We start from the raw sequence: 15,000 nt of genomic DNA on the forward strand, positions 1-15,000 counted from the left end.
CAGTAGAAAGGCATTGTCATTTACTGCTTCTGTATTGCATGCCTGGATTTTGAGTGATTAACTGAGAGAAAGAGAACAAGTTTGGTTTGAGCACTTGCTTTTATCTCAAAATGGTTTGAGTTGAGTCAATCGCAGGAACCAATTATATTCATTGATTTGTTGGTTCCAAATTTTTACTGGTAATTTAGTCGGATCCAACTATGTTTTCGAGTATTTAGACACGAGTTCTGGTTGGTCAATCAGATAGGATATTCACGGCGTCTTTATGCCTAATCTTAGAATTATTACCACCATAAAGGTAGTTACGAGTGAGGAGGTGCTGGACGCACGACACATATCTATGTAAATGAGCACTCGACTACATTTAGTGACAGTGGACCAGTACAAAAAAAAGGAGAGTGTCAATTCTAGGACAAGGAAATGCCGCTCTAAATGATCTGTTTCAGGAAAAAAGAGGTATTTAAGATAATTGAACGTGGTCAAATAAATAATAAACCTCATGTTGAACGATTTAATAAAAGTTGAGTGAGCTCAATCCCTCGATTTTGACAAGATGATCAATGGAGTTTTATCATCAACCGGTAGATCTGATCTAGGACAGTCTGTCTTTCACGATACTCTATTCTTATAATATCAATAGGCATCCCGTTAAGGACAATGACGAGGAAACCAATACTTAAAAGGAGCGTTGACTCCTTTGTAAGTGTAACATACCGGCATTCCGTCCTTAATTGTTTATTACAGGGGGAAAATAAAATATTTTAAGCTCATTGATCATGGTAAAACGATAAAGCTCAATTTTAAGATTTTTTAAACAAGTTGAATTATTTGTGATCCATCACTTCAAAACGGTAATATGTCGAGTCGACATGTATGAGTTATACGGGCAATTGCCTAAAAATAAACCATTGAATTGAAATTGAATTGAATATAAACCACATCTGTCTTCTGAAATAAAACATTTAAACTTAACCTAAATATCATAGTTTTTATCATAAAATCAATTTTCCGGCATTTAAATCACCCCGATACTTTGAGGAGTGGGTCAGATTACAATTTAATGAAATTGTTGCTTCGTGAAGCTCGAAGGAAAAGTAACAATTAGTAATGAAATGTAAGCTTCAATCCATTGAACGAAGACAGACAGTTAGGGGGTTTCGGGTTTCTCCTTTATCAACAAAACACTTTTGGTGTTTCATTCAACTTGTTTGATAAATGGGGGAACCCGAAACGTCCACATAGTCTGTCTTCATTCAAAAACATTTAAGCTTTCATTTCATTACTTATCGTTATTTTTATTTCATATTTCAATTTATCAATGTTTGACGAAAAGACTTCTAGTCTTGATGAAAAACGCTGTTTTGTTATATAGACTGGCAGATCTGATCTCCACTTTAGTACTGGTTATTTATCATTCTTAGTCTTATTAAACAAGATTCCGACACTGTTTCTTCGTTAACGTCCAACACCCCTTAGGCCCTAATCAATGATTTATGTGGACATCCACTGGACTGCTGGTCAATGCAGTAACTAAGATAAATGCCGTCCATTTCTTTCGTTCTTTTATTGGATTTCCCTGTGTTTCATGTTGCCATTCGAAGATATCGGGGTAAGATGGCTCAGACGTTAAAGAGCTAAGGTTATACGCTACTGGAAGTGATTTACACGTGATGGGTGGGATAGGTTAAGATAGATAGATCTGATTTTAAATTATGATAATTTAGGTGTTCGTAATAATGATAATAATAATACTAATAATAATAATAATAATAATAATAATAATAATAACAATAATAATAATAATATAATAATAATAATAATAATAATAATAAATAATAATAATAATAATAATAATATAAATAATAATAATAATAATATATAATAATAATAATAATAATATTATTAATAATAATAATGATGATGATGGTGATGATGATGATGATGATGATGATGATGATGATGATGATGATAATCATAATGATGGCCTGCACCATTGTTTTTTTGAGATAGACAGATAGATAGATAGATAGATAGATAGATGGATGGATATATAGAAAGATAGATAGATAGATAAATAGATAGATAGATAAATAGATAGATAGATAGATAGATAGATAGATAGATAGATAGATATATAAATAGATAGATAGATAAGATAGATAGATAGATAGAATATTGATAGTGATAAACTTGTAAGATTTCCTTTCGATTTAACTTTCTTACCTCAGTAGGTTTATCGCTTGAACTGTGGAGTCAACGTAATGCTCCTTGGTTCTTTTGCCCAAAACAGGATTAATCTTATTCAGAAATGTTTCTACTGCGCTTGATGGGATGACAGCCGATTTTTTCGACAAGAGCTACAAAGAAAATAAATATCAATTGTATCATTTCTGTTGAAAAGCATAATTATAATATTCAATTCGCCGCAAAGTTTTTATTCTCTATTGTCTTTTGGCACTTTTCTACTCACTTCATTTTCTACCATTAGATACCGTCGCCTATGTATTTCATGAAAGAATATAGAAAATCCATCAAAACAATTAATGTGTCTTGATATGTCAACAGGAATCATCCATGTTGTCCAAAGTTGCAAAGAACGGACATTAATTCTATACTCTTTTCATAGGCAACGATTTCATAACAAAAGTGTAACGTTTTTAGCACAATTGATCATGCAAAGCATATTTATAACAATTGTACGCATAGAAGAGTCGTTTTTTATAAAAGTTTAAACTAATAATAAGCGCCTTGGTGTGATTTTATCAAACGTGCGTACAAAGCAAATTTAATAAAATTTATGCTCATATAATATACTTTTCGCAATGATGCGTAAAACTTATCGTTATCTATCATATGATTAAACAAACTTTGTGTGAATGCATCCTTTTTGGCAAATAAACTCTCTCTCTCTCTCACTCACACACACACACATACATACATACATACATACATACATACATACATACATACATACATACATACATACATACATACATACATACATACATACATACACACACACACGCAAACAAAACGAGACACTCACCTCAGGATCGAAGATACTGGTGGCTGTGGTCACCGCCGATTGTCCTGCTAGATATGCTGCCAGATTGGCCGTGTAACTGGTCATAATGAAAATGGCGAGTCCTGCCCATACATTCTGGATCAATTTGCCTGGCCAACTTTTTGGTGCCTGAAAAAAGTACACAGTATCGTAAAAGTGTAAAACGAAAATGTAAATATGTAATTTGGAAAACAAAGCAAAACTATCCAAAAAAAATAATGAAAAAATAAATAAAATGAATTACGTACAAAGGACATAAACAAGCAAGTTTTCAAAGAACTGTTTTTCATATATAATAACTAGTGCTTAATTTTGTCCGAAGAACACAGGAAAGCACCGCTTTGCCTACAAAGAAGTACGCTTGATGAACAAGTTAACTGTTTTACAAAATGATGTGGTCCTTGGAAGCAATCAAGACCTTGGAATCAAAACCTATCCAAAGTCAACTATTCACGGTATATCTATTCAGTCAACAATTAACCAGTTAGCATCCGTAGTCTAGAAAGACACGTATTTAAAAATTTGGCCAGAAAACTCGCCCTTCAACTATCGATCGATTTAAACGACCCTCATCTTGGCAAAAACTTTCAACCTAAGACCTCGCAAGGGTCATCCAAATCGATCAATATTTCAGGAACGAATTTTCTGGCCAATTTTTTAAACTTAAGTTTTTCCAGAGTACTGCAGTAAACTGGTTTATTCAATTTGATTAAGATTTTCACACGGTACCTTGATATTAATTGTGTGTCCTGTGATTAGCACCATCACCATGAGTAGGCCTGAGCCAAGACCGTAGTTTTTGGTTCTTTTCCTTCCCCTGGGATTCAAACCAAAAGGACTATGCCATTCCAAAAAGGCAGTGGCGAGACCTGCTACTATAGAACTCATGAAGATACACATCCATACCTGGAGAATGGCAATAGATAAGAAGATTTTTAAAAATGAGCTTTGAATTAGAACAATATTCAATAAAGCTAGAAGTCTATAAATGAAGAGGTAAATATCAATGTGAAATTGAATGTAAGCTTCAATTTAATACACGAAAACAGATTATAATATGGACGTTTCGGGTTTCCCCTTTATCAACAAAACAGGATGAATAAACCACTACAGACGAATGAGATTATGTGGCAGTGATATTGTTAAGATGAATCATTCATCCTGTTTTGATGAACCCTGAAACGTCCATATTATCTGTTTTCATATATTAAATTGAAGCTTACATGATTCAATTTTCACATTGTTATATATTTCTTCGAGCTTCGAGCAGCAACATTTACATTATAAATGAAGAGGAATTTTAAAAAAGTGGTTTTTATCCTTTTCATTTAGTTCAAAGCACTTGATCAGGTAATTTTCACAAAACTGAGGTTTTTCATCATCTTTTTTTTTCCTATAGATATTCAGTTACTTGAGGTGATCTAATCTGTTTCTATCGACGTGAATCTACTTATTTACAAGTCTGATAACTCATTGGTTATGGTCTCCATATTGTAACGGCAATATTCTCAAAATAACGCAAAATTCACTCCATAACAACAATATTAAAACAAGCCCGTAAAATTGCATTCGGTACCAGACCTGCAAACAATATATGCACACATGGTTCTGTCTTACCTGTCCAGAGAAAGGACTGGTAAAGGCCCATATCGACACATCGTTGCCGTCATGTCCAGAGGCCTGGGCATATTCGTTGCTGTAAAATGGCTCTGTGTAATGGATGGCGTTCATACGTTGAGCCGTTATGCTGAAAGCTCCCGCTATGGCGTCTGCTGCTCCAGTGACTAAGTCTCCAACCATTCCCGTCCACTCCCCATCCACGAAACTGCCATAGTCAGTATCGTTGACAAAATATATAATAAACCTGAAAAACAATTTTTTAAAAATATTGTAAAAAGTTTAAATAGTCCAATCGAAGTAAATAATACAAAATAAGGGAGTAATAAAAAAACCCAAAACAAACCAAGCGGTGGATTTAAGGCACCAATGGCGCAGTAGATAAGAGCACACATTCTGAAGACTCTGCTTTAGCTCTACTTGAGTTTTCTTTACAGCCATTAAGCCCATGGAGCTGAAGATTTTCACGGTTTCTATAGCGTGAATCGGACAATAGCAGTTCCTTGCTATTCTTAAGATAAGACCCTTGTCTATCACATCGTACATTCCGCCAGACTAACAGACCCATCTAACCAATCACTGCTGGGTGGACAGGAGTGTCATAAAAGAAATCTCGACTCCACCCGGGATCGATCTCGGTCCCTTTGTATGTGAGGTGAGTGCTCTATCAACTGATCTATCGGGACCCCCAGGCTATAATCCAAACCCACATGTAAAGAGTCAACAGATAACAAACAAACAGAGACTGGTACTTGGTGATTTTTAACTCAGGCCATCAAACCGAAGGAAGTTTTCCAGGCTGCTTCCAAACATTTTCTCTGTCATCTATTTTCTCGATCTTGACATTCTTTACAGCCCAGCCTCTCGCAAAAGGATTTAATTAGCCTTCTTCTTCTCCTCCCCCTACCCGACTTGCCCCCTGAACGTCCGACCTGTCTACTGATCTGGTACGGTGTAATGGTGTCAGGGAATAAATACTGATTGATTATGGACTGGAAAAGAACATTTTCAATTCTGTTTCCAGAGTAAACATCTGTCATGACTTTCTGACCGTAAGAGGGGTGAACAGGAAAAGACTTTAAGGCTAATAAACAACACAGACATCGAAATATGTTTGAAGTGGTCAATATTGTTAAAGGAAATGTATTTATGGATGTATGGATGGATTTATGGATGGGTGTATGGATGGCTGTATGGATCGATGTATGGATGTATGGATGGATTTATGGATGGATGGATGTATGGATGTATGGATGTATGGATGGATGAATAAATGAATGAATTATCAAAGATCTTTTTGTGGAACGGTCGTAATCTTAGAGCCATTTGATAAGAGACTTTAAATGCTCCATTTGATAAAAATGATTCATAAATAATAACCTGTTTTCATTCTGCCTGGGTTCAAAGAACATTATAACTCCAGCGCAGCTTTCTAAGGATGATCGAGTTTAGAATTTAATATATCAAATAACCGTTCGACGTCTACAGGAATCACTCATTTTGTTCAAGTAAGCAATTTTAGATTGATATCCTTGGTCAAGACCCCCCCCCCCCCACCACCCCGAATCCTTTGATGCCTGAAATAAAATTTTGAACAGTTAACTATTGCATCTAAAAAGCGATCCCTTTAAAAGAAGAGAACACTTTTTCTCAATCCACGTGTGTCAAATTAATTTCATTTGGATATTTTGAACATTGTTCTTCCTCACAAGACAATCGATTGAGGAAAACACTTATTGCGCCATAGCTCACATCTTTTTATTCTACAAGCACAAAAATAGAGTCAATTATAATTCTACCTTACATAACACACATTTCTTTATTTTGTCTTGAAAAACTTCTAGTCCGAATAGATCAACTCAGATAAAAGAACAGTCCCAAGTTTGAATTTTTTTTGACAAGTTATCGGTAGCTTTAACCCTCTCCCTACCAACTATAGGAAAATCGTCACATTCGTTACGATACAACCAACATTTTTATTATTTAAATTTTTTTTTGTACATCATAACATAAAAAAAATGAACAGTGTGTTGTAGAGCATGTTTTGCTTAAGAAATTATGTATCGCAAGAACTTTACCGCTATTATGTTTAAGTGGTAAAAAATATATTTTTGTGTAAGTTGGGTGTGAAGTTTTGGGTAAAATCCTGAAAATGGCTGGTAAGGTGAGAGTTAATCGATCAATATTTGGAGTAAACGTTTTCTGTTCAAAATGAAAAGCGTTTTGTTAGAGACGACAAAATTACTTGAAATTAAGGTCATGGGAGAGAGTCTGCATCAACTCCAAAGCAATCCCCCAGCAGCAATGAATGGTATACAACTTGTTGAGTTCTTTCCCATCCGTTTGAAAATCATCCACAATCCTGGCCATAATTTCACTGGAAGTGTTGAATACCTTGAAAGGGAGAAAGAGAGAAGGGGAGGGGGGATTGGACACGATTAGAAAACAAATCAGACTTTCTATTAGGACTGAGAAGTCGTGATGTCACAAATTATACTCTTCCGGTTCCAAACTCATTGGAAATGTTTATGTAACCAGTCTTTCGGGGGAACAAATAATGAATATTGAATCACAAATGGCAAAACTATTTTAGTAGCAGGATGTGTAGGCAGAATTTTAGGATTACAGGACGTAAAAGAGTGAAGATGGATGATCTTTATTGGCGACCAGCATATATTTAGACTAGAAAATAAGATGCCATCATTCTGAAACCAGAAGATTAATTACACAATGTATTAAACCTTTACAACAGATTTGACGTTCAAGCAGCAAAATTTGCATAAGGATAAACGGAGACCAGTTATGAGATGCAGTATCAAAAACAATATTGGCGTCAGACACAACGCATTAAAAATTGGGGCCAGAAAGCTTTAATCTAAAATTGCAACAAATTTAAATGATTTCCAAAGAAGTCTCGGGTTTAAGAATTTTTATTGGTCGAGAACCATTTAAATAAATCGACAGCAAATATTTCGTCGCTTGATTGCCATTTCCTTAGTCACTATCTATGTCCAAAATTCATGTGTTGAGAAAAATGCTTTGAATTGTTTTTTTTTAACTCATAATAAAAATGCTAGTTTTTAAATTGTGGAACAATTTTGGTACAAGTTTGTTAATAATAATAACATAATAATAATATTATATGGTATAAGACAAGGAGGAGTGGCGGTTTTTTTGTGTGGGGTTATTTTTAGAATTTAGGGTCTTTGGAACAAAGTCACTTCTGACGATATTAGGACAAAAAGAAATGTTATGTTAGAGTTATGCCGCCTTGAGACAATTTTCTTTAAATTATCTCTTCCAAAAGTATTTCTGGGATTTAGATAATATCCCCTGAATATAGTTACCATATTATGACTATTCATCCAATAATTTCCGTATTTGAAGAACCACCGCGGTAAAATATTACTAGTCAAGTCTAGAATGGAACGAAGCATCGACAACTCCAACTGACCTGAAGGCACACGAGGTTGACAAGACATTCCTCCTTTTTCGTCACTTGATGTGTAATGAAGACGAATGGCTCAGCTGGCCTTGTTACAACACTGTACGTTTTTACAGCATCCGGAGCAGGCCCGTAGATGTTGTGACCTGGGAGATAATTGGGTTTATTTGCGGTTTGAGGAAGCAGAAGGAGAAAATATATAAGACATAAATTTCTTTTTGACATAATATAATTTCTGCTTTAGAACTAACGAAAAAAAATAAAGGTTAGGTTGTATTTAAAAAGAATTATAATGAGAGCAACAGGAAGTGTGAATCACATAGATCACAGAAAATTGACAATAAGCACTAATTATGTGCTCTCGTATGCTCTTATTTTTATATTGATAAATATTTTGCCAATGGTCGAAGGTCAAAATATGACATTGCTTTTTGAAAGGGAGTCAAACGTCAGTTCACTCAGCGGCAGTTTGATCTTAAACGGGCCAATAATATGATTAAATTGAGTTAAAACGTGTAGATTCCATTCTTAAAATCCTATCTAATTCAGATATTTGATGCGTTTTAAAAGTTGCTTGTTAATTTCTTTTTTGTCAAATAAAATCGTTCTTCCCTATTTCATTTTTGTTCCAGTAGGAAATATCCAAACCCGAAACGTCCATGTATTGGAATTATTTTACAAAGACATCCGTTTAGAGCAATCCACACCTACATCTCCCTTGAATTTTTTTTTGGAAAAGAAAATAAGTTGCTTAAATTGTTTTTCAAATATGCATTACCCTACTTACGAGCAGGAGAAAGGCACTGCACTGTTTGGGCATTTGATACAAAGATGACGCGAATTAGATTAACGAGAAAAAAATCTGGGAATACCAAAGAAAATATTTTACCTGAAAAAGGCATATGCCGATTTGAAACACAATTCGTATCACTAGAAACAACTACTGGCTGATATGCTTTGTAAAATATGAAATTCGGTGGAATTACTCAAGAGATCAGACGTTCTCATGAGCGTTCTGCCTCCAAGTAAAATATTATCATTACCATCATTTCTTCGTTGTTGCCAGAAAATGTGTTCTGAATTTTTCTCAAAATATTAACTTCAAATGCAGTTTTGAAAAAAAAACAACTGATTAAGGTGCCGTACTATAAAAAAAAAACATATTTTTCTATTTTGGCCGGATCTGAAAAGATGTGTAATCAGGAGATCTGAGGTTCGAACCCCAGTCAAGGCAGGCTGTGACCTTTTGTAATGGTTTTACATACTTTGTCGGGCACTGCTCCATACAAACTCTATCTTAAACTAGTACCTGCTTCCCAATTTGTCATTTTGGCTAATACGCTTTTATTCCATACATCGATAAATTGAAATATATATTCTCAAATTATCCAAGTCTTAGTCGTGAGCCTTCTAATATATTTAGTGTTTAAAACACCGACACTTTGAGGTCATTGATGAATATCTGATGTAACAGTCAAGCTTTTCAAGGCCAAATTTGTCAAAAACCGCGAAAAGTATTTGTCGAGACAGAGATGTCTTGAGCAAAACATTATGAAATGTCTAGACGTAGGAATTAACGCTATATTTTAATGTATATTGTGTAATTATGATGGATTTTCCGACTTCAAATATTGTTTTCATTTTAGGGGAGGGGGAGGGGTGATCCACACAAATGATATCAACGACTGTAGTGTTTATACGGATTTTATCTATAGAAATTACCGTGCTCTAAGATGTTCAGAACATCATTTTTTTCCTCGACCAAAACGTACTGTAATAATTATTACGTCATATAATGATACTACTACTACTACTACTACTACTACTACTACTACTACTACTACTACTACTACTACTACTACTACTACTACTACTACTACTACTACTTATTTGGAAAAGGATAATTGCTATTCATTTGAAGGGGTAAAGCGTTTGAGGGCAAGGGTTCCGAATTTTATATACGTGTCGATAGTACGGGATGTTGGGCCATGTATTGTAGAACTATTGGTCTGAAAATTTGGGGATGTCACATTGCTGAAAGAAATCCGGAGACGATGTTCCAATGGCGAAACGCAATCTTATATTATACAGGAATACTACTACGTAAAACTTATTCTAATTCTACCTTTTCATACGTTAATCGAACACCTAATTTCGTCAAATGGGACAACAGTCAACCTTAAATGGATAATATTAGATTTATTTTCGATATTTTTATATTCACAGTTCATTGACAGAGTTATGATATAGTATAGAAAACAGGACTCAGGATATTCTAGTCATACAAGACTATTGCTATTACTGCAAAATAATCTATCCTAATCCAAGAACAGATCATTAGGGCGCATGCGCAGGGATAAGTGTTCACATGAAATTATCGAATTTTCCTACAAGATAATGAAACTTCATAAATCTGCCTTTATTGAAGATTTCATGACCTGGGAGAGAGCTGGCACAAGGTTTGCGCTTCTCCTCAACACTGATAGTCAATAAAGTTCAAAGACTGTCAGGGACATAACAACAACAAATCGCATGCCATATCCACTTACCAGGCCAAAGCACAGTTCTTAAATTCTGCCATCCTTTTATAGTGATGTAACCCACTCTTGACCACATCATCCCTTGCCTACCATCCGTCACAGTATTCAACAAACAGTAGGCTGGGCCCCTCGCCACCATCGTGTTATTTCTAGGATTTGTATGTCTCTTATTATGAATGTTATATGCGGCTCGATGACGCTTTTTTCTTCGGGTAGTGATATTGAAGTGTACGTGATGCTCATAACTTTGGTGATAGTGCGATGATTCGGATGCGTTGATGAAATGGAGGAGAAGGGCATCATTGCACTGGGGATCTCCGTGTTCGATTGTGGTGAATCTTGAGCAGAATACTGATGTGCGGAGGTTCCTGTGTTATGTATGAAATACAAATGTATGTTGTATCGTAATGTGTGCTGAGTTCATTGATTTACAGCCTCTCAAGATGGAGGCGGTAGAGATACAATGGAATGAAATTTTATATAAATACATTAGGGATCTCAATATCTTTTTTCCTCAATATTAATCTGAACACGAAAGGGACGGGCCTCAGAAACCATCTAATATCCCCCCCCCCCCCCCAAACAAACCATAAAGACCCCCACGCCCCAACCAAAAAAAACCCCATATAATACACACACTTTGAAAAAACACTCAGACCCCCCCCCCCCCGCACAAAGAACAAAAACAAAAACCCAACCAAAAACAAAAACAAAAACAAAAAACAAAACAAAACAAAATTTCACCAGGAAAAGAAAATCTATGCAAGAGAAATTAATATATTGAGAAAAAATATCCAGAATAAGCAAAAATCAAAAACAAAAACAAAACAAACCCAAAAAACAAAAAAAAAAAAACAATCAAACATGAACAACAATCTTGACATGCGATTAAGCTCTTTGAAATCTATTGTACATGTTCTGTCAAAACTCTGACATGTTCATATCTCTCTTTTAATCTTTCATTATTGCTGTTTAAAGGGCATGTCAAATTTCGAACCAAAGGTTTATTCTATCGAGCCAAATTGGAAAAGACAACATATTGCTATAAATGTTTCCCCATTGTTTATCGTATGAAATCAACAATTCATCATAAAAAGGCTCGACTCTTTACAATAAAGATTTTTAATCAGATAAATTGATTCCAAATTCCAAATTGATTTAGAAATTGGCTGTGAGCTAAAAAAAAATCAAAATGATCACAATTTGATCATTTACTGTATTTCTTGTTTTTACCTTAAAAAACTCTTTCGATCACTTTCACTCCACGTCCAATTTGATATGTGGATTTCATCTTTAGAAAAGTGACTAGGAGTTGACGTTGATGATGATGACGACGATAGTGATGATGATGATGATGATGATGATGATGATGATGATGATGATGATGACGCTGATGATGATAATGAAGATGGTGATGCTGAAGACGAACGGCTGCTGTCAACACGAACGTCGTCGTTATTGTAAGGCACATTATCTAATATTGCTGTGGTAAGTCCATCACGAAATAACAGGGCAAAGGCCGTGACTACGTGATCTAAGGCGTTGACCATCAGATCGGGGATGCCGCCAAGCCAGACACTTTCGATGGCTAAAAGTCCTTCGGGGAGCTGAGGTAGGACAGACTCGTTCCGACTGAAATGGAAAGAGAATAGAATGGACATGATTATGAAATGGAAAGTAAACAAAAAGACCCACCTACGAAAAAATACAAAAAAACAAACCAAAACCAAAAAAAAAAAACAAAAAAAAACAAACCCCCAACTCCCCCCTCCCCCCCAAAAAAAACCCCAAAACAAAACAAAAAACAAAAAACAAAACAAAATCAACCCCCCAAACAAACAAGCAAAAGACAAAAAAGACAAGGAAAAAAAGAAACAATAAACAAAAAGAACCCACCCCCCCAAAAAAAAAACAAACAAAACAAAACAAAAAAAACCCCAAAAAAAACAAACAAAACAACACAAAAAAAAAGATAAACAGCAACAAAAAAACCCCACAAAAATGCAAAACAAAACAAATAAACAATAAACATAAAAGAAACAGTCTTACAAAAACAAAAACAAGCAAACCAAACAAAAAAATTGAACAAAACAGACCTTAAAGGAACCCCATTATTCAACTCAAGGGGAATTTAGCCATTAGCGGTTCGTCTCGAGAAATGGTCGTGATAATTCAGGCGTCAACCGCAAATTAAATATGAAGCACTGCAAAGTGAGCAATGAGGGTTAAATTTCTTGCTCAAGAAAGAAAAAAAACGAGATGAACAGAGAGGAGCTAGGTGAAATGTCCTATCCACACGGTCACCTGGCCTCTTAGTAAATAATACCAGGCATTGATCCGAAGTTTGGAAGCTCAGTTAGTGGTCCGAGCAAAAAACGAAACCTAAAAAAACCCCAATAAAAACTACAACAACAACAACAACAACAACAACAACAACAACAACAACAACAACAACAACAAACCCCAAACAAATATACAAACAAACCTAAAACATATAAACAACAACAACAACAGCAGCAACAAAAACAAAATGAAAAACCCAAAACGACAAAGCGAAACAGTTGCAACACTAATAGATGTGTGAAAAGTTACTCAATGGGTTCTCTCGACTTTCTTTATTATTGAAGTAAAGTTATGAATTGGCACTGCATTACAAAATACGATCTCTATCAAAAAGATATTTTGTCATCGTATTTCTTGCATCGCTTTTAAAATTAAATGGTATCAATTCGGGACCAATTTACAGTAACAAATATGAAGCTTGGGTTATGTTAATACATTTTATTGAAGGAAATAGATATAGATTGTTAAAGTGATAATAGCTAAAATTTAATATTTTTGATTTAACCCTTTCCTCAACAACCATAGGAAAATTGTCACATGCGTTAAGATGCAGCCAACAATTTTCTTATTCTGATTTCGTTTTGTTATAGTTATAGCTCATTTTTCGGAACAAAATATAGAATATACTCATAACTATCTGTTTGAAAAATCTATTATGTGTTGGGTGAGTATGAAGTTTCGGGATAAATTCTGAAAATAGCTGATAAGGAGAGAGTTAAATCTACTTTTTGTCACGTGGTCCATGTTGACGTAATGCCGGTTTGAGGCGTTAGGTCACAAATGATGAGCATGGCAACAAATAATTCAACCGAAAACAATATAATATTTAATAAATTATGTTATTGCCGAATATTCGTTTACACGAGGAAGCGCGAAACAAAGGAGTTTGGGCCGTCTAATTAGTTTATGAATCGCAATGAGGATCAGGCACAAAATTATCCAATAATGCTGTCATATTTTTGTGAGATTTCTATGAATCAATAATCACATTGCTATTGGGTTCCTCAAAGCATGCTGATTTGCTTTTGTCTCTATGGTTGTATCTTTTTTTGCTTTGATTGACAGTGAAGATTGCGATGACTTAATTGCCTTGAGAAGGATGAAATCCGTAGAGATTTACACTGTCTAGCAGTTTGATTAACATGGAGATCAAGAGAGGGATCGCTACAATCAATGACGGGCTTGAAATTGAAGTTAGTTAGTATTTACTCCATCTGGTGTGATAGGCGTGGGTTTCAAACCCAATTTGTATTCGTCTGTTTGGCTTGGCAAAGGAAGTTCAATAGTCTTATCGGCAGAGCAATCAGTTCACATCCAATCAAACAAGGTTCGAAGACGCTTTCTGATCTCTAGGTTCACCCAGTAGCAACTTAAAATTTGTTTGCTTATAGGGTTTATACGGGGGTATCGATAGCTCAGTTGGTAGAGCACTCGAAGAGACCGAGATCGATCTCGGGTCCAGTCAAGATTTATTTCTTACCCCCGCCCCCCCCCCCCCCCCCTTGTCCACCCATCAGCGATTGGGGAGCTGAGTCTGCTAAATCTGGCGGAAAGTACTTTGCGATGCACAGGGTAGTAAGCAATTGCTATTGTCTGTTCCACACTATTGACATCGGGATAAACTCAGGTTTTATGGCCTAATGTCTCTGAATGACAAGGGTTATAAGGTGACACTATTAAGTCATGTCACTGCTAGTAAACATGAAAATGATAAAACAGGCAATAGGTTTAGATTTATTTATCATACAGCAAAATTAATGAGGAGACAAAAAGGGAACAAGATATGGGGCAGCGTGGCTCAGCGGTACGCTCTATGCTTCATACCCGAAAGGTACCGAATTCGATCACTCACTGCTGCGCTGCGCTGTGTGGCCTTGAGCAAGTCACCTCGCCCAAGCTCAATTTACGGCGCTGCACAGCGGCTGACGCCTGGGTTATTCCAGTCCTCCCTTGAAATGTACCCTAGAGACAAATTTCCCCTATGGGATGAA

The 15,000-nt window shown here is 35.5% G+C and overlaps 1 protein-coding gene across 1 annotated transcript in view; it reads right to left on the reverse strand.

Annotated features, from left to right (window-relative positions):
• The window catches only part of LOC144962404 (uncharacterized), a 175,200-nt gene that overhangs the window by 32,078 nt on the left and 128,122 nt on the right, over positions 1–15,000 (reverse strand). The window contains exons 4-11 of the mRNA XM_078895311.1: positions 11,900–12,298; positions 10,676–11,034; positions 8,136–8,272; positions 6,927–7,075; positions 4,682–4,928; positions 3,794–3,970; positions 3,047–3,193; positions 2,224–2,357 (exon numbers count right to left, since the gene is read on the reverse strand). Of these exons, the coding sequence (XP_078751437.1) occupies positions 2,224–2,357; positions 3,047–3,193; positions 3,794–3,970; positions 4,682–4,928; positions 6,927–7,075; positions 8,136–8,272; positions 10,676–11,034; positions 11,900–12,298 (1,749 nt within the window). The remainder of the gene's footprint in view (positions 1–2,223; positions 2,358–3,046; positions 3,194–3,793; positions 3,971–4,681; positions 4,929–6,926; positions 7,076–8,135; positions 8,273–10,675; positions 11,035–11,899; positions 12,299–15,000) is intronic.

The sequence above is a fragment of the Berghia stephanieae genome, chromosome 1 (genome assembly GCF_034508935.2).
Source record: "Berghia stephanieae isolate SIO BIC M18660-M18661 chromosome 1, UCSD_Bste_1.3, whole genome shotgun sequence".
NCBI lineage: Eukaryota > Metazoa > Mollusca > Gastropoda > Nudibranchia > Aeolidiidae > Berghia > Berghia stephanieae.